The sequence below is a fragment of the Aphelocoma coerulescens genome, chromosome 2 (genome assembly GCF_041296385.1).
Source record: "Aphelocoma coerulescens isolate FSJ_1873_10779 chromosome 2, UR_Acoe_1.0, whole genome shotgun sequence".
NCBI classification, from domain to species: domain Eukaryota; kingdom Metazoa; phylum Chordata; class Aves; order Passeriformes; family Corvidae; genus Aphelocoma; species Aphelocoma coerulescens.
In genome coordinates this window covers 126369513-126394758 of record NC_091015.1, presented here as the reverse complement: position 1 = coordinate 126394758, position 25246 = coordinate 126369513, and the positions used below count along the sequence as shown (strand labels likewise).

Sequence of the window (25246 nt, the reverse complement as noted above, 5' to 3'; positions counted from 1 at the left end):
TCAGCCTATGGATTTTTTTAAATCTCTCCTTAATAGTCAGAATATAATTTTCTGTACCTCTGCATTAAAATTTAAACTATCTTGTTGCATAATAATAGGAGTTCTCTCTCATATTGTACAAAGATTGGTAGTCTAACCCCTGCAGGAAAAATGTGTTTGCTTGCAGACACCACCTTCCAGCTTCTGTTCAGTTAGCAACACTGCCTTTCAAAAATGGTGATGATGTCAAGGCATTTTGGTTTTGCTTTTACTCCTGCATTTCTGCTATCTTGCTCTCTTGTAGATACTGGCTATACTGCTGATCCTGCAACTCAGTCACATCATATTTGTGTCACATGTGGACATATCAGATCATGAAAGAAGAGTTTTTGACATTACCCTTACAAAATTTCAATTGAATATAGGTTCAAGAAGGTGTCTTGGAGGCAGGGACCCATATTTCACAACTATTAGAGATATGTGGGAATACAGGACTTGTTTTTCAAATTTTTGGGGTTTGAATCATCAGATAACTTTTTTCAGCCAGTTTGTGTGTGACAAAGTAAAATAATTCAGATTTTCTGACTGCGACTGGTATGCTTTTGTTTTTTGGGTTGTTTTTTTTTGGTTTTTTGTTTGTTTTGGTTTTGGGTTTTTTTTGTCACCAAAAATATCCAGGCATTTCTTTGGGAAATGTCTTCAGAGAAACTCACTTTGGCCCCTCAAAGAAACCAGTGACAGGATTTATATATATCTCCTTAGGTATCAAGTATGAACTCATCACCCTAGGGTCCTTTACCAGTCAAAAGAAAGACAGACATGTCCTGAGGGAATTGATTTCATTATAAAATGGATGTCAACAGTAAATAAGATTCACTCTTTGTATATTCTGCTTTAAGACATCTAAAGTTAAGCAACAGAAATACCACCAAAATCGACAGAGCCGAAACTTGATACAAGAGTAAAGGAAATGCTTTCAGAAACAATCTAGCTCTTATAGTCCCTTTTTCTGCTTTCTTTCTGCTTCCTTCTTTTTCAAAAGGTAGATAGATGGGAGAAAGAGCATGTAAGTTACTATTTCTATGAACTACATGGTATTTAAAAGAAACAAATTATTTTCTGTAACATCTAGATAGAAATGAGAAGTTAATTGAAACTAAAAATCAGTCAATTTATCCAAAGAACTAATAAAAAAATTCCTTTACTCTCTTTGTTTCTTTGGCACTGGATGACGCAGTAAGGGAGAATGACTGTGAGTAAATGCCTGTCTCAGAGGAAAAAATGCTAACATCAACAGTATGTGCATGTCAATAACTATCTTGTAAAGAAAGAAAATACAGGGACCTCTAATCACATCTAATCATTCATCTGTGCAACAGTTTGGGTTTTTTTCCCCTCTGTATTCCTAATGTTTCTTATATTCACTTATCACGTATGCTGTCAAATAACTAATTCTTTCTGGCAACTGACAATTTAAAAGAAAAGTATATTACAGGAAAGAGAGTGTCATTATTTTCCATAAGTTCATAACTGCTATGAACAAACAGGACAGTTCTAAAAATAGTCTCATGTATAATTATCATAAGCCGTAACTCTCACAGCTACTTCACAGGATGTCTTTGGGATAATGTAAGTGCAAAGATTGGCATAATAGTCACATAATATAGGCTATTTACCTTTTATAAAACTTTAGATAAATTCTTTCCGTAATTTATGGAAATTAGTGTAGAATGATAAAATGTACTTGGAAAAAAAAAAAATCACATAATAACATTGTATTGCCAAAATCCAAGTTACGCTAAGTAACCGTAATTATAGTCTCATCAGAGCTAAAGTGTTTAAAAACACCTGTAAAATTTAGGTGCCTCTGTCTGTTGTTACAAGCAAACAAATAACACTGTTTTAAGTAGCAAGAACCATTAGTAGACTGAAGTAAAGTTGGCAAGAGAAAAAAAAACCAGAAGCCTCAATTGTCAGGATGCTTAGTGAGACAAGAAAGGTTCTACATAGCAACAACACTTTAAGGATGAATAAATAGCCATAAAGTTCTCTGGTACTGCATGGAAGCTTGCAGATGGCAGATGAATTCATGTCTGTCATGTTTTTATAATACAATGACTTCTACATATTGCTGCCAGATGGAACATAGTTTTGCATCTTGATTATAAATCTCCAAGAAATACAACTTCCTTCAATGTGTTCCCTATATTTGAAACAAAAGCAAATTCAGGGACAGATTTGAGAAGCTAAAGTAGATTTAAGGAAATCTGAGAGAATATAAATTAAATCCACAAGGGCTTCCTTGTTATAACTCAATTCAAAATAATAGAGTTCCCCATGTGTTCTCTATTCTGGAGGAAAACCAGGGAAGGTGTCATATGGATTTCTATACAGGGAGAATTACATGTTCATTTTAAAATGTAAATAAATCCCAGGCAGGTCCAGAAGAGCTCTCAATCAAACTTCTTAGTTTGGAAAAACTTTTACATAACATTTATTCCTGCTTCAAGAAAAAGTGGTGTCTATCCCACAAGCTCAGATCATAAGAGTGAAGTTCATGAAGCATAAATGCATTTAATCATTGCTGTTAACAAACATCCACATCTACACCACAGAAGCACCTTGCCTTTCCCATGGTGTTAAATGATAGCTAGACAGACCTAAAATCTAACTGAGATCTGGTTATACCAGCTTCTGCAGAGATGTGCTTTCTCCAACTATGAAGAGAGTACAGAATTTTTGGTTTTTATATGTGTTCACGCATCACACCTGGCTTCCTCCTGTGTGTCTGGTCTTTGCTTCTAATCCTAATTGGTATTGCTAAGAAGTGAATAACTTTGATAGCAATGAAGTGAACTGTATGACTGTAGGGAAGGATATTTTCCCATTCAACGATTTCTCACAGAGTCTGATTTGACGACAAACTTGAGTTGACTTCTCTCAGACAGCCTCAAGCATTGTTTATACGCAGATAATTCTGTGTGTGAACCCATTAGGCTTTTATGACAGTTATAATCAAATATGATTGGGAAACCTTCTGGCTTACTGGGATCCATACTTACATTGTGCTTTGTGAGGTTGGAAATGTTACTTGCTATTGCTTGTAGCCAGTCAATACAGTCTTCAGCAGAGAGACACTGAATTATTCCACTGCAAACCCCATCCACAGCAATTACTTGGAATGCGTTTTGCCTGCAGACATATCATAACAGATCAGGTCAGAAGAAAATTTTATCTGTTCTAGCACATCATCTTAACAATACTTGCAGAAATGCTCTTTCAACTACAACGAAGGTCAGCCACTGAACACTGCTAAAATGCTGTCTTATAAAATGCTGTTTAAAAATTCCTGTTTTATAAATACCTGACATATTAAAACGATCATGTTATAAGGTCAAATCAGACAATATTAAGCTTCCATGAGGCTATAAAAAAATTCTATAGACAAGCTCCACAGAACCTTCAACATCAGGCTGTACAACCTCAGAAGCTGAGCAAATGAAAGAGTTGATGTATGTATAAGACTTTATACTTTAATACAGCAGGCTACAGAGAAGGAAAGTGTGCATTGGAAGCCATGGGCAATAATTTGGGAAATTCAGTGAATACCAGTATCTTTTTCTCAACACCTTTGTTTCATTTTCATATTGGAGTTTCTAAACACAGTTGCATTACTGTCTGGATGGCCCTTATTGGCTGCTCATGCTTATAGAATTTTGTTTCTCTTTTAAACTACTGACTGAAAAGTTGAAGAACTCAAAATTGATAGGTAGCATTAATGATTTTTCCAATTGCATTTCTGAATATAGGATCATTACCAAAATACACTCCTACCTCTATCTCTACCCCAGCACCAATCTAGGCATATATACAAAAATCCATCACGCATTATAGACTGATTTTCCACTTCCAGGCACTGAGCAATTACAGAAAAAGAGAAAATTTTCAGATGCTAAAGCAGTAGCAGACCTAATTTCTTCAGTAAATAGCCTCATTTGCTAAAAGCCCTTGTAAGGCTCATAGGTCTCTGTCTTCAAAACCAAAACACCTCAATACTAATCCATATCCCAGAGTAGGAGATTACTAAACATACAGAGAATACCAAGTTCCACTGCTGACATTCTGCTACAAACCCAACTGTTAATGATCAGTTCATGATTTAAGATTAAGTAAATCATTCAGATTCTTTGAGAATGGCTCAAGCAAAGAGCCTGTTATCTTCAGGGTAAAACTGTGTCACTAATGACAGATCTGACATCTGAAGACAGATATCAATTTTGAAAATCCGTTTGGGGTTTTTATCTATTAAAGTTTTATTCTAGCTGTATAGAATGTAAGGCTAATATCTATCTTCACTGCATCCACATCGAGAACAGACTGTTTCTTCAGTCAGGAAAAGGAATAAAAATGAGCTAGAGCCATGCTTTTGTTCTGAGAGTTCTAGCAAAAGAACCAGCTTTTGCAGGACAGTGAGGCTTATATTAACACCATCTTGCAGGGATCTCTAGTTTATTTAAATCCAGCAGTTTAATTGTCTTTCACACAGGTAGTGATTTCTCTTTAAATCCCCAAAAATACCAATCAAGACAGACTTCTTTCAGAGACTCATTTTCAAATAATTCCAGTCAAGTTTTGAGGAAGATTTATTTAAAGAATCTTCAGGTAATGTTGCTAGCATTTTCTTATTCTATCCTTTCTTTTAGGTGGTTATAAATAGCAAAATTTTCCAGAATAAATTTCTAAATCCTTACATGAAGACCATAGCATGGAGTCAAAATTGTTGACTATCTCTTTTAAGAAAAATAGCACTGACTTCAGGACTCACCTTGTTTCTACACAGTCTATCATAAATCAAAGCAGGGATCCAAGAAATCTATTAACATGTGACATTAACACAAGCACAAAACCCCCAGTAGCTTCCAGATTCAATCCTCATGCATGAATTTCCCTTACTTACACTACACACACAGTGAATCTGGTGCATTTAGGGCATCAGACTGTTCCTATTGCTCCTAGGAATTTGATCTGTGCAAGTACAAAACCATTCATACACAATGTTACTACCCAAGTATCAATAAACACAGATAGTATGACACATGGTTACATAATGAATTACTTGTGAATGTGTCTTGGCAGTAGATAGCCTTAGAGCATTGTAACAGTATTTTCTTGAATGAGTCTACCAGCCCAAGTTCATAATACCATGTGAACCTGAAAACATAAGTATTAAATACATGTTTTGTACTAAATGGAACAAATAGTAGATTAATCACTTTATAATACACAAAAAATTGTGATTGGATAAACACTTAACTACACATTTCAGGTTCTCTGACTTCTGGAACTCAAAAGCTATATTTGATATTAATGAGCTCTGCAAGATTAAACTCACTGTCTCCTAGAATTCTGTATGAATACCCTCCAGAATTCTGTATGAGTACCCTCCAGCTTTTAGGTGTCTCAAGCATTCCACTGGAAAAACCAGAACATTATTATGAGGTTTCATATTGTATGTGAGAAAGTTATATTTACATATCAAACTCTGAAATATAAAAAGTTATTAGACTTTACATAGTGAAAACAGTCTTATAAATACTAACTTTGGAAAATGTAATGAATTAGCTTTCATTTCATGTTGCTTCCTTATATAATTTTTAATATCCTTTCTTTTATGTTGCTGTTTATAGCAGTCTCTTTTAAAAGTATCTACCTTTCTCTCATAACAAATTCTGAGAGGGAATAACATTTAAAAATGTTTACAGTAATTTAAAACAGTCTTATAAACTAGCAACATAAAATGTTGGTTCTATGCTTTAAGAAAATCCCACTTCCTCTCTCATAAGCATCCTGCATTTTTGGTTTTTTTAAGACTCTTACTTCCTCATGTTAGAACAGAAGGACAAAGGAGAAAATTATCAGAGTAGTTTTTCAAGGTTTGAGTATGAATTCAGGCATTTTGTTTTGTATTAACATACTTTTACATTTATTTTATAGAAATTCAAATGTCAGGAACATTGTTACTACCTAAGAAACTTTTTTTGCTATGTTCTATAATACGAACTTTAAGCTTGTTTTTTATTGATGCAGAAGACTGCATTTTAAAACCCTCGATCTATGAACAGCTGAATATGTGCTAATTTTCCATGTGAGTAGTTCTATTTAATTCAACACCTAATCTGAAGTACACAGTAGAATAGATCTCATATTTGACTGTTATGATTTTGGGTCCTTTATGCTTCATTGTTAAATATGGAGCTGAAAGCTTTCACAGAATTTAGTGAAACACCTCCTGCCTCTCTGGTGACTTTATCCTGCTCCAGTTCAGTTCAGCCAATAAGCTTTTGTAGCCTTTGGTTTACACCTTACCTTCCTGGCCCAGCCATTGTTCCTCAACAGACCAAGGTTCATGCAGCCAAGTAAATATGATCCTGCTATTACTGGTCAAAAGCTGCAGGCTGGCTTTAGTTCCACTATGATCCACAACTACTGCCTAACCTGCATTAATTTCAGCTCTGTGAATAGGAGAAATGGCTGGCACCTAGGCAGTGTAATTCTGAGAATCAACAGTCCTAAGAACTAACTGAGGCGGTGGACAGCTTTTGTGCAACTTTCAAGTATTTCCTGAACACCAATGAGAAGGAAGCTGGCTGCAATAAGAAACCATAAAATTAACTCCATAAAAATTCCAAATAGACTGAAAAAGACTTCTCTTCCCCCAGTTTCTGGGGTTTCATAAATCTACTCCTAGGTGATTGATTAGAAGAAGAAATTATGGAGTAACATGCTCTGTACCTGTACACATCTTTCCTCCAGTTAATGCCTTTACATACTGGAGCTCACAGAAGTATTTCAGTATGAGAACTTCATTCTTATATATACAGATGATTAATGAATCCATACAATACCTAGATGTTTAAAACTTTTAACAAGTATGATCTTATATACTTGCCTTGTCAGACTTTGTAGCTATTTTCATTTCTATCTAATTGCTTTACAAACAGTAATCATTACAGAATATTTTTTCTTCCTTTCTAATTTCTTCTGATTTATTAGGATAATGTTATATTAAACAATGACAAGCTCTAGGTCTGTATTGGGTCTTTCTGAGATGAATTTAATTTTTCCCACAGCAGCTCTCATAGTGTTGTGCCTTGTATTAGTAGCTAGAAAGATGTTGATTACATAACAGTGTTTTGGCTACTGCTGAAGACAATTGTCACAGAGCTGCCTCTCCAACATTCCCTCCTCACCAATAGGCTGGGGGAACAAAATCTTGGGAGAGGAAATAGCCAGGACAGCTGACATAAACTGATTAAAGGGATATTCTATACCATATGATATCTGCTCAGCAATGAAAGTTAGGAAAAAGGAAGAGGAGGGAGGGTATTAATTAATTATGACACTTGTCTTCCAGAGCAACTACTACATGTACCAAAGCCCTACTTTCCAGGATGTGACTGAACATCACCTGATTATGGGAAGCAGAGAATAAATATTTTGGGTTTTCAGCTTCCATGTGTGGTCTTAGCTTTTGTTTTATTAAACTGCCTTTATTTTGACTCACCAGATTATTGCCATCTTATTTTCTTCCCCTTCATCCTGTTGAGGAGGGGAGTGATAGAGAAGCTTGGTTGACACTTGGCATCCAGCCACAGTCAACCCACCACAATGCCATAAAGTTAAACCTGACTATGAGCTTTGGACAGCTATCCCAGTGATTGTGACAAATTGGCGATGAATTTAAATGTTAACACATGCAGAGTAAAACACGGGAAAAAATAACCTTAGTTATATGGAAACAAAAAAAAAATCCCTACTGTAGATATAAACATGAAGAAAAGAACAAGAACTAGGAGATGCTTATCAGCTCAGGCTCTTGCTCATGGTCCTCATCTGAGTGTGGTTGCAGCTACTCCTGTGCCTGGACATGTCTCCCACTGATTTGGACCTGCAGGCTGATTTCCCATCCTAAACTGAGCTCCACCTGACCATGATGGACTCTTCTGAAGACTGTCCCTAAGCCTTCTCTGTCCCTCCACGGGGAGCAGCGGGATAGGATCTTTGTCTGCGTGGACAACGCCTTGTCCAGCCTCACTCCAACCCTCTCTCTTGGCTTATCTTCCCCATGGGGCAGCCAGCCCTTGCTTCTCCCAAACAAGATTATTTTCACCCAATGTAGTTATCAGATGAAGTATTTAACACAAACAGAAGGAAATACATTTTAAAAACATAATCACATTGCAGAGCTCAATGCCATAATGCATTGCATAAAAAAGACATAAAAACAAGTAACTTAGAAAGAAGACAGGAGCATTAGCAGCTATTAAATATGATGACGTATGTTTCATCTCAAACTGCGAAAGGTGCTGAGCACTAGATGCAAGTAGGAAGATCACCCATCATCTCCCCACATACCTGTTCCCAGCTGATGTCAGAGCAGAACATGAGCCAAGGTGAACCTAGACAGACCTTTATGAAAGCTCCTATGTTTCATGTCTCTGGCAGCTGCAGTGGAAATAATAATGCAATTTCTCCAACAAGGCAACTTCCTAGGGAATGCATTTGTCAACCAAGAAGTCAAGTTTCAACCTTCAAACCTCTTTACCTGCACAAATCTGATCCTGGAAGGTACTGGGAAAATCGTGAATGAAGAAGTGGTATTAATCGAAGATCACACCACCTTTTCTCCCACCTAAGTCCTGGGGATGCTGGCCATGAGGAACATGATAATGTATCCTGAAAAACATTAAAAGATCCTTCTCAGTTTTGAACTTCATTGTAAGTACTCAGCAGACTTGGAAAGAAAGAGATAGACTTCAGAGACTTTATATTTCATTTGGCAGTTTCCACTTTACCCAAATCACTTGTCATCAGTTTTAGTGAGCACCGGAAAGATTCTGAATAGAATCGCTAAATTATTTACCATACAACCATAATTCAGTTGTTGATATCTTTTCTAACAATATCACCTCAAACCCTGGTAATTAGAAATGGGATTTAATATGTGATGAAAATTGTCAAAATTGTCAAAACTACACGCTTGTGATGAACATTTTAATTTTACCTACTTAGAGAAGACATTGCTTATATGAAAACTGAACTTTATTATGTTTATGATCATATCTAGAAAGAATGAGTATTTAATTATCTACAGTCTAATTTGACCAGTATTTTTAAAGAATATAGATTTGCATGAGAAATGCTTATAAAAAGATAAATTATCAACACCTGCTTTTAAAAATATACCTCTTTCTTCCTTTATAAAATACTTTATAAAATAGTGCTGACAATGGTGTTATTTTTCTAAAAGAGCATGATTCTTCAAAGTGCCTTCTCATAGTGACAAAGGATGAGGAAAAGTCTGAGGTATTTAATGCTTTCTTCACGATAGTCTTTAATAGCAAGACCAGTTATTCACCTGGTAGCAAACCTCTGAGCTGTGAGACAGGAACAGGGAGCAGAGTGAAGCCACCATAATCCAAGGGGAAATGGTCAGTGATCTGCTGCAGCAGGTAGACATGTGGCCACATGGGATCCATGGAAGGATAGTGAGGGAGCTGGCACATGTGCTCAGCAAGTCACTTTCCATCATTTACCAGCAGTCCTGGCTGACCAGAGAGGTCTCAGTTGACTGGAAGCTGGCAAATATGATGTCCATCTACAAGAATGACCATAAGGAGTATCTGGGGAACTACAGGCCTATCAGCCTGACCTGGGGCAGGTCATTCATCATCTTGAATGCCATCCCACACCATGCACAGGACAACCAGGGAATCAGGCCCAGCCAGCACAGGTGTATGTAAGGCAGGTCCTGCTTGACCAGCCTGATCTCCATTTATGACCAGGTGACCGTTCTAGTGGATGAGGGAAAGGCTGTGGCAAGAGTGGCTGGAAAGCTGCCCAATGAGAAAGAACCTGGGGGTGCTGGTCAACTGCGACTGAACATGAGCCAGCGTGTGTCCAGGTGGCCAAGAAAACCAATGGCATCCTGGCCTGTATCTGCAATAGTGTGGCCAGCAGGACCAGGGCAGTGATTGTCCCCCTGTATTTGGCACTGGTGAGGCCTCACCTTGTCTGCTGTGTTCATTTTTGGGCCCCTCACTCCAAGAAGGACACTGACATGCTGGGCCATGTCCAGAAAAGGGCAACAGAGCTAGGGAAGGGTCTGGAGTACAAGCCCTGTGAGGAGCAGCTGAGGGAGCTGCAGTTGGTTAGCCTGGAGAAAGCAATGCTCTCCACAAGCACCTGAAAGGCGGCTGTAGCCAGACAGAGGCCGGCTTCTTCTCCCAAGTAACAAGTGACAGTATATCAATATATCAGTAAAATTATACTTGTTGATTTACATTCTTTTTAGTCTCAAACTTCATGTTTTTTCTTATTGGTATCTTCTATAAGATAACTATTGCAAAAATTAAGTACACCTTCTATTTCTCTAGAGTGTGTATTTTGTGTAAGATCTATGGAATTATAAAGCTTTACCAATTTGAACTTTACCTTTACATATATGTTCATGTATCTTCTATATATATGAAACAAAATATCACTATAAATATCATGTTAGCTGAGCAGCAGGCTTTTCACAGGTAGTTCACTTTTTTAAAACATTGAATCTCTGGTGAAACATTCCATTGATTCAACAAAAATAAAAATAAATAAATTATTGGCTAGGAAGGCTACCCTAGGATGTTGTTTTGAACACCTTGAATTTTTAATGTTTTCTGTCTGCTTTTGGGGACCTTTCTTCACCTGAGATTAAACTTGGGGGAAAAAACAAAATGCTATAAAAATTCAGATACAAACCGTAGGCCTAGATATTATTGCAACAAAAGTGTTAACGCTACCTTTAGCCTGCCTGCATAACTCTTTGAACTGTTGACAAAAGACCAAAACCAGTCTTGTCTAACCCAAGTTCTGAGTCAAAATTCTCCTTCACGTAAATCAAAAAGATTATAAATTAAGAAACAAGACTGTGGCTGTAAGTCACAGAAACAGAATTTCTAAGTTGGAAGGGATGCACAAGGATCATGGATGTCAAGGCCCTGCCCTCAACATCCCCAGCAATCCCACAATGTGCCTGAAAGCATTGTTCAGACTCTTCTTGAACTCTGTCAGCCTTGGTGCTGTGATCGCTTTCTTGGGGAGCCTGTTCCAGTGCTCAAGCACCCTCTGAGCAAAGAACCTTTTTCTGATATCCAACCTAAACCTCCCTTGACACAACTTCAGGCCATTTCCTTGGTGACTGTCACTGGTCACCACAGAGGGGAGATCAGTATCTGTCCCTCTTCCTCTCACAAGGAAGTTGTAGACTCCGATGAGGTCTCCCTTCAGTCTCCTCTTCTCCAGGCTGAACAGACCAAGTGCCCTCAAACACTCCTCATAAGGCTTCTCCTCCAGACCCTTCACCATCTTTGTTCACCTCCTTTGGATGCCCTCTAAGAGCTTTAGATCCTTCTTATACTGAGATGCCCAAAACTGCCCCCAGCACTCGAGGTGAGGCCACGCAGAGAAGAGAGAGAAGAGAAGAAGAAGAAGAAGAAGAAGAAGAAGAAGGAGAAGGAGAAGGAGAAGGAGAAGGAGAAGGAGAAGAAGAAGAAGAGAAGAGAAGAGAAGAGAAGAGAAGAGAAGAGAAGAGAAGAGAAGAGAAGAGAAGAGAAGAGAAGAGAAGAGAAGAGAAGAGAAGAGAAGAGAAGAGAAGAGAAGAGAAGAGAAGAGAAGAGAAGAGAAGAGAAGAGAAGAGAAGAGAAGAGAAGAGAAGAGAAGAGAAGAGAAGAGAAGAGAAGAGAAGAGAAGAGAAGAGAAGAGAAGAGAAGAGAAGAGAAGAGAAGAGAAGAGAAGAGAAGAGAAGAGAAGAGAAGAGAAGAGAAGAGAAGGAGAATTCCCTCCCTTGCCTGGCTGGCAATGCTGTGCTTGATGCATCCCAGGGCACGGTTGGCCCTCCTGGCTGCCATAATCAATGTGCCACTGACCAGGACCCCCAGGTCCCTTTCCACAGCACTACTTTCTAGACTCCTGTTCTCCAGTCTGTACATGCAGAGTTTCCCCTTCGCAGGTGCAGAATCCAGCTCTCCCCCTTGTTATGGCTGCCCTTCATATGGTTGGTGGGTGCCCAGCCCACTAAATTTGTCAAGGTCTCTCTACAGGGCCTCTCTGCCTTCAAAGCAGTCAACAGTTCCTCCCAATTTCATATCATCTGCAAACTTGGTTCGTATCCCTTTGAGTCCTGAACCCAAGTCATTGATCACAATGTTGCTGAGCACTGGGCCTAAGATATGGCCCTGCAGAACCCCACTAGTGACAAGTCACCAGCCTAATGTCACTCTGTTCACTCTAAGCCTTTGTGTCCAATGCATGAGCCAGCTGCTCACTGATCACGTGTTTATCTAGCTGTCATAATTTCTTCTAGAAAATATTCTGAGAAAAAGAAAGAACTGTGGGGTAAGAGTTGTACAAAATTTAGGAATTCATACAGATGTCTACTTTGGTTTTACAGAGAACCCTGTTCCCATGACAAGGGGACATCTGACATAAAACCACATCTTGGACTTCATTAGAAGAATTTAATTTAGGGTGAATTTTAGACTCGTGATATCAGATTATATTAACTGAAAGAAAAACATTTGGTTTCAGTAAATTATTATCAGCTCAAATAGAAACCATAGCTAATCTAGATATGCTTTGACACCTGCAGAAAAAGAATTCCCAAATGGAAGCAAGTTTTTTGTCATGAAAACAAACTTAGAATTGTACTGGCTAGCAGAATAAATAAATTTAGGATCTACTGCCATAGTCTTCTTACATACATGCATACCTATATAGACTGCTGAGACAAGACTGCTTTTGTTATTGCTGCACTAGTATCATATATTTTTGTTATTTTATATAAATTTTATTGGTGTTATCTATTTATAAATTCCAGCTCCTAAAACTTTTATAATTCCCCAAGGTTTTCCAGATTATAATCAGGTTTAAATCTGTGCTATCAGTATTTAAATCTCTGGGCTACTATTTAAAACTTTTACTACATGAAAATACAATAATGCAAGGTGGAAATTAGAAATGGCTCCTCAACAAGGCTTACATTTCAGGTTTTTTTAATATTTTTAAATAATTATTATCTATACTGGTTTATTTATTCCATGCTTTTTTATATCTTCATCTATTACATAGCCAAATACTCAGCAAAACAGCTTTTAGAACTACATAAAGGAAATTTTGCATTTTCTGGCTAAGAAAATATTTTAAAGTCACTTGTTGCACTTCAAAGGCATCTTTTAGTAAATATCTGATCAGACATCTGTAGCATTTTATCCCAGAGACACTCTGCTCCATAATGCTATCCCACTTCAAGTAAAATTTTCAGTGTACAAATTACTAGAAGTAAAAATAGGCAAAAACATGCACCTAAACATCTTCTGACAAAAGTTTTAGATAATGCATAAAATATAAGTCATGGGAAAATATTCTTACAAATTTTTCTTCCTTTTTTATAAGTAGATATGTTTTCATTTAAGAATTTAAATTCCTATGCAGAGAAAATAATGTAGAAGAAAAAAATTTTGCGAAATTCCTACTGCTAAAGTAAACAGTAATCATACATATCAAGGCAGAATCTCAGCTGTAATAATTTGTCACAGTTTAACTTCCAGCTATAATTTCTGGCTGCCCTTTTTTCCCTCTACAGAACTGTCTGTCTCCAGTGTTAACTGGAGCTCCCCCCCGTTGCTGTCTTTTATTAGTACTTCCATTTAGCTATTATAGCATAATTATTCTTCCATCAAGGAGATTCAAGCTCTTACCGTGTTGTTGGGGTGGTAGTTGAGATGCAAACCACTGTCACAGAGGGGAGAGGATGTGCCACTGCTTTGGTCACTGGGGGCACCTAATACAAATACAAATTCACAAAAAAATTCTTTGTTAATCTATGATGACGTAATTCAAATTTGTATATGTATGTATGCATTCTCCTCACCCCCAAATAACTTCAATCATATATAACATTCATTTACTTTCTCCATTCAGTATCTGTCTTCTGGCTTGAGTGGAATGCCTTTGTAAGCTAAATGGGGGCTCAAGAAAACCTTCTCTGAGGCTTTGTTTAAAAAAAGCTAATGTCTGCCTGTTAAGAAAAAATCCCACAAAGTTTTTTTTCAAATTAGACAATAAAAGGGAAGTGTGTACCTTCTCTCTTGGTTTTTGCTTGAAGGAACTTCTCAGATAACCCTTTTGCTACTCTCAGTGGAGTTTACAGTTCTAAATGTTCTTGTAATGGTTTAGGAAATTACAGTGCTACACCTCAAAAGTGACATGATAGGATCCATTCAAAAGCACATTGCTGTGCATCACTCAGGCTACTCTGTGGTCCCACAGCCTTTCATAAAAGGGAAAAAGGTACCGGGACACATTTTTATTAAAGAATACAGTGTTCCAATTTTTTTCTTGTTGCACTTAAATTTAATACATAGACAAAAGAAAAAGACAGTCTTCCATCAAATGTTTGTATAAAATGCTATTTCATTATTTAGTTTATTTAATTCCTACTAACTTGAAAGGCTAGAAGTATTGAAATTAAGTATTTATTGTTTTGTTGCTTAAAATTTGAGCAATTTATTTCACTCTCTTAGAGAGCAAAAAGCAGAAGGAAAGCAGAGGTGGCAAAAGGCAAAGGCTGATATATAAATATGCTTAGATATGCTGCAATTGTCTCTAATTATGCATCCACACTTACAATTTAATATAATTAAAGGAAGACAGCTGTCTCCCTATGACTCTCATGGGGCTAGTCGACTAAAACTCAGTTTGGACTAAAACAAAATACTTATCATTCCAGAGTAATTTATACTTAGGTAGACAGACATCTCCACCAAAGCCTTTGAATTTTAAACAGCAAAGTTAAGTCCTCTAAATATACACACACAGTCTAATTTTCACATTTACAAGAAAAAACTCCCTGAGACTAAAATACTATCCAATGCTGCCTGAAAAACTGATTTTAAATACTCTGCAGCAGGATGTGAGCTATTGGAAATTAATGTAATTCTACTGTTTTACCTGCAACTTTACTGATTCACACCAGCCAAATGCCTGGTTATCTGTTTTTCAACCAAGATAGCAATTTTTCTCTTGAGGTCAATGTTAACAAAAGCCATGGCAATAGGAGAAACTCATATTCAGGCAGTAATGCTGATTGTAAAAACTGCTGTCAATCACCCTCAATGCACATAGTTTCAGAAGCTGCAAGTGTTCATGGGTATAGAATTGAGGATTCTTCTGGCCAGGTAATAAAGGCTTACATGCACAATCTTCATTCAGTGGCAGTTTGAGAAAAGCAGGTGCTCTTTTCAGAAAGGACACAGTTAGGGTCACTTCTTCCCCTGCATTGCGAAGGACCTGTACCTGGAAAAGAAATACAGACAGACACCTTGAAAACCTTGAAATAAATTTATGACCAAAACCCATTAACAAATAAAAGCAACACCACAGAGCTTTCACATACCAGGATACAACTCCTTAGCAATTTACTGTAACTACATTTGTTTGAGAAGAAACCAAGATGTAAAGCTTGCTATGCACTTGTCTGTTGTGCTGCTAGCCACACATACAGTTAATGGGGTGAGGGGGGCATTGGCCTCCTCTATTAGTACTGACTTTGATCTGTGCTGTTGGAGAACTTGTTCCTTGAAATTATTCAGCTATGTAACTCCTTCTTTCAGGTCTGGAATCATCCCCCCACCAGCATGTATGTATTTAAAAAAATAAATATCTATTTTCTTTATGCAAAGTTGTCTTATAAATCCTCAACCAAAACAACAGCAGTAGTTTCCATATCTGTGCCATAATCCTACGAGCAAGTCTTTCCAACAGTCAGAGTTAAATTTAGCTGAAGCGCTCCAGCATGGATGAGAGACATAATCTTCATCACACACACAGAGGAAAAGAACCTATTTTAAGCCTTAAATCTTAGATAAGTACAAGATTAGGTTTTGCCAAAGGGCAGCTTGCATTTTGGACACAGAATGTGCAAAGCACCTATCCAGCTGTGAATACTTTTAGCCTTCCTGTACTCTCCCATAGTTACCCCTTTGGCTTTTGTTCATCTTTAGCTTTTTTGTGGTACAGCTGTAGACACCCCAAACATACAGCAGAGTGAGGGAACTCCAGGCACCCCCTAGAGTGGCAGAAAGGAGGCGTAAAAGCAACTAAGCAAAATGGTGTATTAAATAGTGGAGGAGGAATGTTTGAATCAGCTGATAACGTGAGAGGCAAGAATCAGCTCTGTTTCAGACAATAACCATTTCCTGTTCTGGCTTTATAACTTCAAAACTCTTCAAGGGCTGATTTAGTTTGGGCTTACAATGACAGAAGATTGCACCGTGCCTCTCTTTGAGTGACTGTGTTCATACTGTGCAAAGACCCAGCTCACAGGGAGCCAGCCACATTCAGAGAGCTGCTACACAGTGAGACATTAGGCAAACATTTTATACTAGCACATATCTGTTCCCTTTCTGCTGTGCAGCTGGATAACACACAGGTAACCCTTCTGTCATGCTGCTGCTTGAGAGAAAGCCTTGTAAATAATTTATGAAGCATTGCTATTCTTTAATTACGTCTGCTACTCAACAGATTTAGTTACATGCATGTGTATAACTACATATTGGGATGCTTTCACACTGAATCACAGCATTATGCTGTTAACTTAAAGCAATTCTTCAGGAAAAAATGCCAACTTTGCCTTGAAACACAATAGTTCCTACTCCATGCTGGTTGCTACAGAGGACTAACAATATGATGATAGAATATTTGATTCAGTAACTGAAATTTTAGGGTCTTCAATGTTTAAAATAGCACAGGGGTTGTCAATGCACATTTTGCAGTACAGTATGTATTTATTTGTATGTGTGCAAATAAACACAGAAACATCACAACAAATTTAATTAACTTATACTGCATGCCAAAATCTTCATCTGTAACACAGAATCATAGAATCATTTAGGTTGAAAAGATGAGTCTCTTTGGTGGGCAGTTCTCAGTTCTGATACATTTTCTATCTTAAAATTTTTAAGCAGCAATTTTTTCATAGAAAGATGACTTGCAATGATATGCAGGAATTCCATCCTGAATTCAGCCAGAGAAACTGTCCTGTATCCTCAGCCTCCATAGAAAATTTACCCTTTTCCTCTCTTATGTAGCAGTCACACAGTTCAGAATAGTCAGAGGCAAAGCAGAAACCTACAGGTATGTATTCTCTATTGTTTCAACAGATGTGGATAGATGAATCCACAGTGCAGGAAGTGCAGGAAAATACAGCTGCTCTCTGCTTTTAGAAAAAAATACTTCTTTTTACTCAGGAACAGAGAATAAATAAGTGGAGAAGTTACCAACTTTAATTTATAAAGTCTCATTTAAGATAAGAATAAGTGGATACCACCTGTGAGAGAAGCTGAGAGAGTAAACTGCCCTGAATCATTCTTCCAAGAGTCTACATGTTTTCACTTATTAATATATTGCTCCGTTAAACCTGGAAGATGCTGTAAGTAGTCTACTGTAACCTTTTTCTCTAACCTCTCTCTTCCTCGAACCTCTTCTCATAGGATGAAAACTTTAAGCTGGAAAACATTTCAGTTGAAATCAGCAATATTTATACCAGTGAAGTGTATTTTGGAGTGTAAGAAGCATATTGTCCAGAAAGTGACTAGATTTTGACATGCATAATAAAGACTAAAGAGAGATAAAAGATTGAAAGAGAAAAGTACTAGGTAATGATTACAACAAAGAGTAGATGAGTTATCGATCCCATTTTGCTTACTTTCTAGTCATTAACAAAGCCATTCTGGGAAATAAGGTTAGGTGAAGAAAATGGGAATTTTAATCACTTTATTGTCTTTTTCTAGCTTTCAGTTGAAAGTTTTACTGCTATTTTACATTCTCTGTCCTCACTTTACATAACAAATGAACAATTATTGAACTGTTTTAAAGGAAGTATGCCTTACAAGATTCATGTACCTTTTGTTCTCATTCACCATGTACAGCATGTCATACTGCCATTCTTCCACACAGAAAGAGGAGGTACAGTGGGAAATCTACTCCTACTGACAAATGATTTAGTAGTACACAAGAACAGCTCATGTTCATGAATGGAAAATTGATAATTTTTACCAAAAAAGGTAATAGCCAAAAGTAATGTGACTAATTGTTACAGGGAGATATGTTTATGAAATGAAACTCAACACTTGAAACACAGGGAGTCAAACAGTTTGTCTGTAAGAGTCAGTACAGTTAGAATTTCTAAATACAGTTAGAATTTCTACAGTTTTACAAATATGAATGAAATTCTACCAACAGTTAGAGATACTGGCATATTAATATATCTTCCCTCTTCCTCATTGCCAAACATCAGTTTAGCTCAAAACTTTATAGAGCTAATATGAGGACAGTGTGAATGAAGATGTCTTGCTTCTCATGCACATTCACAAAAAAAAATGAATTTATCTGCACAAGTATATCCATGTGGACATTACTGGCAGTATATTACACCAACTAAGCAGTAATGACTTTTACCACTGAAGTCAATTCATTAACACATTGAACAAGTGAGTTGCCAACCATGATATAATTTGTAGATAAAGAAATGGATAGATATATGAACAGCAATCCGGTTCACTTACTTGGAAGAAAACTCCCTTACATTTATTGTATACATATTGCCAATAACTTGTCAATCAAGCACTATCATTGACAAAAAAAGTTTTGACTATTTCTGGCAGCAATAATTCTAGAAATATTTCAAGGTTACTTTCAAACACAAGAGGGAATATGTAAATATAAACTAAATATGCATTTTTTCAGTTACAGCACAGTTTCTGATTTATAAGGAAAACTTAGAGCTAGGTTGATCAGAGGAAGTAACTTCGGATTTTTTTCCCAGAACCATGATGTGTTGAATGCATGGTAAAAAGGACTCAAGATTAAAAAGATAAGGACTAGTTCTTGCAAACAATGAAGCTCTCTTAAGAATTTGAAATTATTTGAAAAACTTTCAGAATTCTTCTCTTTTTGCAGTTTCCTCCATATTTTGATACAGTTATATTAAAGACCTTAAATTATTGATATGTTAGTCCACAAATGAGAAAAAGGTGGGGCTTGTTTTGTTTTGTTTGATTGTTTTATGTTCCTTCTCCCCCACCCCTCCCTAATCCAGGGCAAGGTGTATTTAAAATGCCAAAAAGAGAGAACTGGAGATTGAATGCTGAAAAGTGGCACTAAAGTGGTACAATGATTTTTCAATAGATTAAATAACATCAGGTCACTGAAAAAAGTACTAATTATTAATCCCGCCTTCTTACTGCCTGGACCTTCCAAAAAGAAATTTTACTAGGGTTATTACATACAAATGCCAATTGATTACTGATTTCCATAATGATCCCATCACTTATAAAATATTCCAATGTGGTTGAACACTGGATGGAACACTTTCCCCAGGGAAGTGGTCACAGCACTGTAACTGACAGAGTTCAAGAAGGGTTTGAATAACAACCTGAGGCACATGGTGTGACTCTTGGGGTGTCTTGCACAGGGCCAGGAGTTGGACTTGGTATTTTTTATAGGTCCCTTCCAACTCAGCATATTCTAAGATTCTATGATTTTCCCTAGTATGTGAAAAGACATAAGCAGACCTAACTTCTACAAAGTGAACAAGAAACTTATTTTTGAGGGAATACTAATTTTGATTAAATATAAAAATATTTTTCAAAAATTTAAAAACAATAATGCAGCAACTTCCTAAGATGGTTTTTACCATATATGAGGAGTTGGGTGAAGGTGAGAAAAATTCCCAGTGCTAAATCCAGGGAACATTTGCATGACAAAGATTAAACTCAGTAGTAGACCTTATTTCCTATTTCTAACTAGGTTATATATTCCCACTGTATGCCATGGAGAAACCCCCGTCAGAAGAGATATGGCAATTTCTAAAGCAATGCATCCCAAATTGCAGAAAATGCATGACCAGACACTATTAAAAAGATTTGCTTATTGTTTGTATCACTGAAAGCTAATGATCTGATTTATTTCCAGAGGCTATGTTGACTATTTAAGATGCATGGGTTTTCTTTCTATAGAACTCTTGATTTTTAATATTTTTGAGATATTCTAAGAAGCCTTAAATTTTAGGCCTAGGAATTTACCTAAGTATATCAAGTTTTAATTTTTCTAGCTAAAAATGAATAATAGTAACACTTAAAATGTTGATATAGAAGTTGCATGGATTTAATAATGAAAAGCTATTTAGTATTGCTGTTACTACTTGATTTAGCTTTATTTTTTAATTTTAGCTAGTGAGTAATAGCAGCTATTGATTTGTTGGTGCACAGTGTCTAACGAAGTCATCCCTGTAACACGAAGAAGCCATGACACTGAAAAATCTTAACATCTCCTCATCAACATTATGGCTATATATATTAAATTCCTGCTGGTGTTTTAAAAATCATATACATATATTTAATTCTGAATGAGTTCATGTAGAAAGAACTACACAAACAGAAACATTAGATATTGTCAATAAACTTTCTTACGCAAAGTATAACCTTACTACCAGTGGGACCAAGAATTAATTTACTTCTACCACAAATGACCCTATATAAAGTTAGGATATTCATGAAAGAAGTGAGATAGGCAAAAAACCCAGTTGTGCATGTCTGAACCAGCAGCTGTGTGAAATAGTGAAATTAAAATAGTCAGTGTTTCGAGAACGACAGTGACTATATTTCTATGCAATTACTATAATGACTGTAAGGGGGCTATTTGAAGAAGTAAATTTTATGGTGATGTGTGATATTGCTGAATGAAATCTCTACATAATAACAACACTAATCTGACTTTTTTTAATAATGTCTACAATGATACTGCCTTTTAATTTTATAAACCCTTTTAAATTCCCAGTTCAAGAAAACATTTGAGCATATGCTGAAGTCTCTCTCAATATATTCAGGAAAGCAATGAAGCATGAAGTCCCTCTGATTTCAGTAAGTATTCTTTCCTGAATAAGACTGTAAATCCCCTCTCAAATTACCATTGAAATTTACCCACCAATGAAGTGGTAAGGATTTAAAACAGAACACTTATTTAGATCCCAAGATCTACGTTCTCTTGAACGGGAGCAAATTTCACTCTTCAGTCTTTAAAGAAAAATTCAGTTCATTGGTTCATTTTACAATTCATACCATGAGTTGTAAAAATTGGGAAAACAGAAAAAAAGAGAAAAGGTAGAAGACACCTGTGTAGCCAATGCACACACAATGAACAAGCATCAAGTCCATTGGCAGACAACATAACACACATTTTGAGACAATCACAGAGAGGTCAAAAGCTACAAGGCTTCATGCACACATCTGTCTTGAATTATGTCTATATTAAAAATCAACTGCTTTATTTAGTAAAAGCCATATAGTTAACACAGAGTATTAGCATTAAGAACACACCATTGCATAGTGAGTTTTTAATTCCTACGATCTAATATTTATCACAGTATTTGCCAACAATTGAAGTTAATCAAGAAATATAATATCAAGAGCTAACAAAGGTTTCTTCCTTCAGAAAATTTCTCTTTCCAATATACAGAGAAAACTAGAACACCATTTTATGACAGTAGTTCCTACTCAGGCTGCACAACTTAAAGTATACTTCAGACTATAGTTTTACACTACTACATAGTTGTAGGTTTAACTTTTGCTGTTTGATTCCAAAACCTATGACAGATATTTAAATACTAAAACTGAGGGCTATATCAAAAAAGGGGATAGGAACTGCAGGGCAGAATAGTGCACTTCCCAAGGACACAGGAAGACGTGCCCTTCTATTCTGACCCCCTTCTGCTTGTATCCTGCTACCAGCACTGTTTCTCAAAAGTGCAGGGGGATGCAGTAACACAAGAACTTACAGCAAAGAAACCCTCCAGTGTCCACCACTAAGAAATTGTTCTGAAAAGTGCAGATAGAGGTTTATGGATCTGCAAGATGACACAGCAATGGAATTGAAGCAGTGCTTGCTTAGTGAATGCTCCAGCTACTAAGGCACTATACAAAAGATCATTTCAAAGTAACATACACAGAAATTCAAGGTTTGATGCTTTTTGAGAAGTCCCATCAGATTGGCCACTTAGAAAGAAAATTCCTCTTGATCCCAAGTGGCAGCACTTGTTTAAGCTAGACCATTAGGCGGTTTCTCAGATGTTGCAGTGGCAAAGTCTACTTTACACCCTGCATGCTGCTTTGAAAGTGGGCTCTCCGTAAACCTCTGTGCTAGAAAGTTCTCCCTTTACCAGGATTCCACTGGTCACTGACTCCCTCCCCCCACCCATCTCTTCACCCATTGGCTCCTGCTACTCACCCTTGCCTCTGCCCCCTAGCCCTGAGACCATTGGCTTCTGATACTTTGTCCACCCCTGGGACCCTTCGGGACAAAACCATGCGCACGTTTTGTTCTTGGTTCTCTGTCCCTGCTTCCTTCGAGTGTGTTGGTTTCATTAAACGCCTTGGAATGGCATGCAGAGAACCCCTCTCATCTCTTCGTCTCCGGTTCGCGCATAGACTGTGTGTGAGCGGCTGTTGGCGACTGCCTGGGAGGGTGAGATCGGGTGCACACGTAGGTGCTGGCAGGGCGCCGCCCGAGCGTGTCCACAGGGGACCCTCTGGAATATATGTGGCATCGATCCACCGAAGCTCCCTTTCCATACTCAGATGTACAGCATCATACCAGTCATCTTATAGCTATACTCAGGCTTCCTTCATTGATCCTTGCTCTGCCTGTCTTCACAGGCTCATGGGCTTTAGTCACAGAGGTACCAGAACGTGCAACCTCAAGACTGCTGTATAAAGCATTAGTAGAAAACTAAGTGATCCTCCTTTAAAAACAGATTTCATCATCTTTCAAGCCTACATGCCAAGTAGGCCACTTATATTAACTAACACTGAGACACATGTACAGAATTTTCTTCACAGGAATAACTAAAATAATCAGATGCAAGCAATATGAGTAAGTGTAATGAGGAGGTAGGAGAAAGAGATTAATTTAATAAAAAAAAAATTGCAAATATAATTAACCTACAAAACAAAAAACTCCACCAGGCAATAGAAGACCAAATACAGATCACACAGAGGACGTAGACTCCTATCAGTTCTTTCTTCAATGCACTTCCAAGATAAAAAGATACTACTGCTTCTTCAGTGATCTATTCAAAATCAAGTTGAGAAAAAGAATATGATTTCAAACTTTTAAGTCTAACACTTGTGGAATGGAGTACTTCCAAGTTTGTTTAAAAGATCTAACAGCAGCTTTCCGGAAATCTTTAACCTTTCTTATGCTCCACAATCAACACTAAAATGTCTATTATTCTTTCTAAAAGAATGTCTATTATTCTTTCTATTCTTTCTACTATTCTTTCTAAAAGAATAATAGTAGGCTGCAACTAATTATTGCTTAGTTCCATGTTTATATTTTGAAAAGTAATATAGGAGTGCCTCAGCAAAAGATATCAATGCAAGCAAAAAAAAAATTAAAATTCTTCAGCATTTTCCTGTTTTTCTTTCATTAGTCTTAGTATCAATAATATCACACAGAAAAATATTGCTATAAGTTCTTAATTTGCATATTTAAGTCATGTACCCTAATTTTGAATTCTGTTTCACTAATGGCTGCGTGTACTGGTCATCGGAGTTGATATTAAAGAATTAGAAGGCCATTACTCCAACACAGAAACTATGAAAAGCAAGGAATTGGAAATTTTTAAAATGCTATGTCTTCCAAAACTGAGAACACACCCCGGAGTCTGTGACTCATAGGTCATATGGGACATTATGGGTCCTTGAACTGAAACATTTCATACTATATTCTGAAATATGAAAAACAACAATTCCTTAAATAGATTACAACTATAATCCATTATTTACCACGATCTACCGATATATTCTTTGACTCATCCCAGCTGAGTTCCAGACTGTTGATTCTAATGCAAATGTTCATTTTAATACCAAACAATGGGTCTTGTTAATGATTCTCAACCTATGGACTACTATTGGTGTGAGACTGTGGTCCATAGAAGAAATACACAAAGATGTATTTAATAGGCATTCAGCTCTATGTGATAGGCAGCTACTCATGACAAGAAAATACCTGTGAAAATACCAAAAAAAAAAAATCCCAAGTAACTAAAAGACTTCAAGACAAACTCATTCCAAGCTTTATGAGCTTTTTCAGCATATCTATTTGTAGTGAGTATGTGCCAGAGCTCAGAATGGCCTAGTTTTATTTTCACATTATCTACTCCATGAATGACTCTACTTCTCCAGTATTATTCAGCTACAGTAAATGTACTTAGTAGTTCTACAGTTTTACAAAGTCCCCTACTTCAAATGCTCACAGATGTCTCACTTTTTAAATATGATTATGTGTTCAGCTGCTGGGCACCTACTCTCTGTCGAAGCTAATTCATGAACACATATTTTTGAATTATATATGTAATGGCTTCCAAAGCAACTGGCTAAGAGGAACAAGACAAATCCTTTAACAACACTGAAAATAACAGAAATACCAATAGAATTTTTCCCAGTGTGGTTGAAACTAAACAGCATGTAATTTACATTACATGAAATAGGAAACTTGAATACTTTTTGACAACACAAAACTTTAAGATAGTTTTCTAACTGTGTATTACAACTCTATGAGACTGATAAAATCCCCACTTTTATTTAGGCAACCTACTCAACCCCACCATTAGTAACAAATATTATAAATCCATAAGCCTAATTGTGGTTTCACCTTGTTTGGTTTACAGGTAAGTTTTATCTTCAGATACAGCACACTTTCATTACAATTGTATATATGTCAGTAAACTTCTCATCAGTATATCTCAGAAATTTACATAGGAGCAAGATTTTCTTTGGGATTAATTTAACTGACATTGTCAAAACCAGATGTTGACCAAAGCTGCTTTGGGAGGAATGCATGAACCTCTTAAGCAAACAAAACTACAAAAATGGGAGATGCCTTTACACCAGTGTTTTAACAGCATCTACTGATTTCTACACAGGCTTAAATAGCATTGTGTGTGCACTGGTGTGTACAGTCAGATGAACAGTAAGCTTTCCCATCAATCTACAGAGGATTTCTTATTTAAGATACAAAGTTTTTGGACTTCTTAATAATCAGAAAACAACCGTGATGGTAGTCTATGCTGAGAATGTTGTTTGGGGTTTTTTCCTTTTAATTAGTTAAGGAG

The 25246-nt window shown here is 36.8% G+C and overlaps 1 protein-coding gene across 4 annotated transcripts in view; it reads right to left on the bottom strand.

The window, feature by feature from the left end:
• Positions 1 to 25246, bottom strand: part of SNTG1 (syntrophin gamma 1) — a 325066-nt gene that overhangs the window by 88428 nt on the left and 211392 nt on the right. For all 4 annotated transcript variants that reach the window (XM_069005956.1, XM_069005958.1, XM_069005959.1 and 1 more), the window contains 4 exons: positions 15270 to 15372; positions 13776 to 13858; positions 8585 to 8715; positions 3042 to 3171 (listed from right to left, as the gene is read on the bottom strand). In XM_069005956.1, the coding sequence (XP_068862057.1) occupies positions 3042 to 3171; positions 8585 to 8715; positions 13776 to 13858; positions 15270 to 15372 (447 nt within the window). The remainder of the gene's footprint in view (positions 1 to 3041; positions 3172 to 8584; positions 8716 to 13775; positions 13859 to 15269; positions 15373 to 25246) is intronic.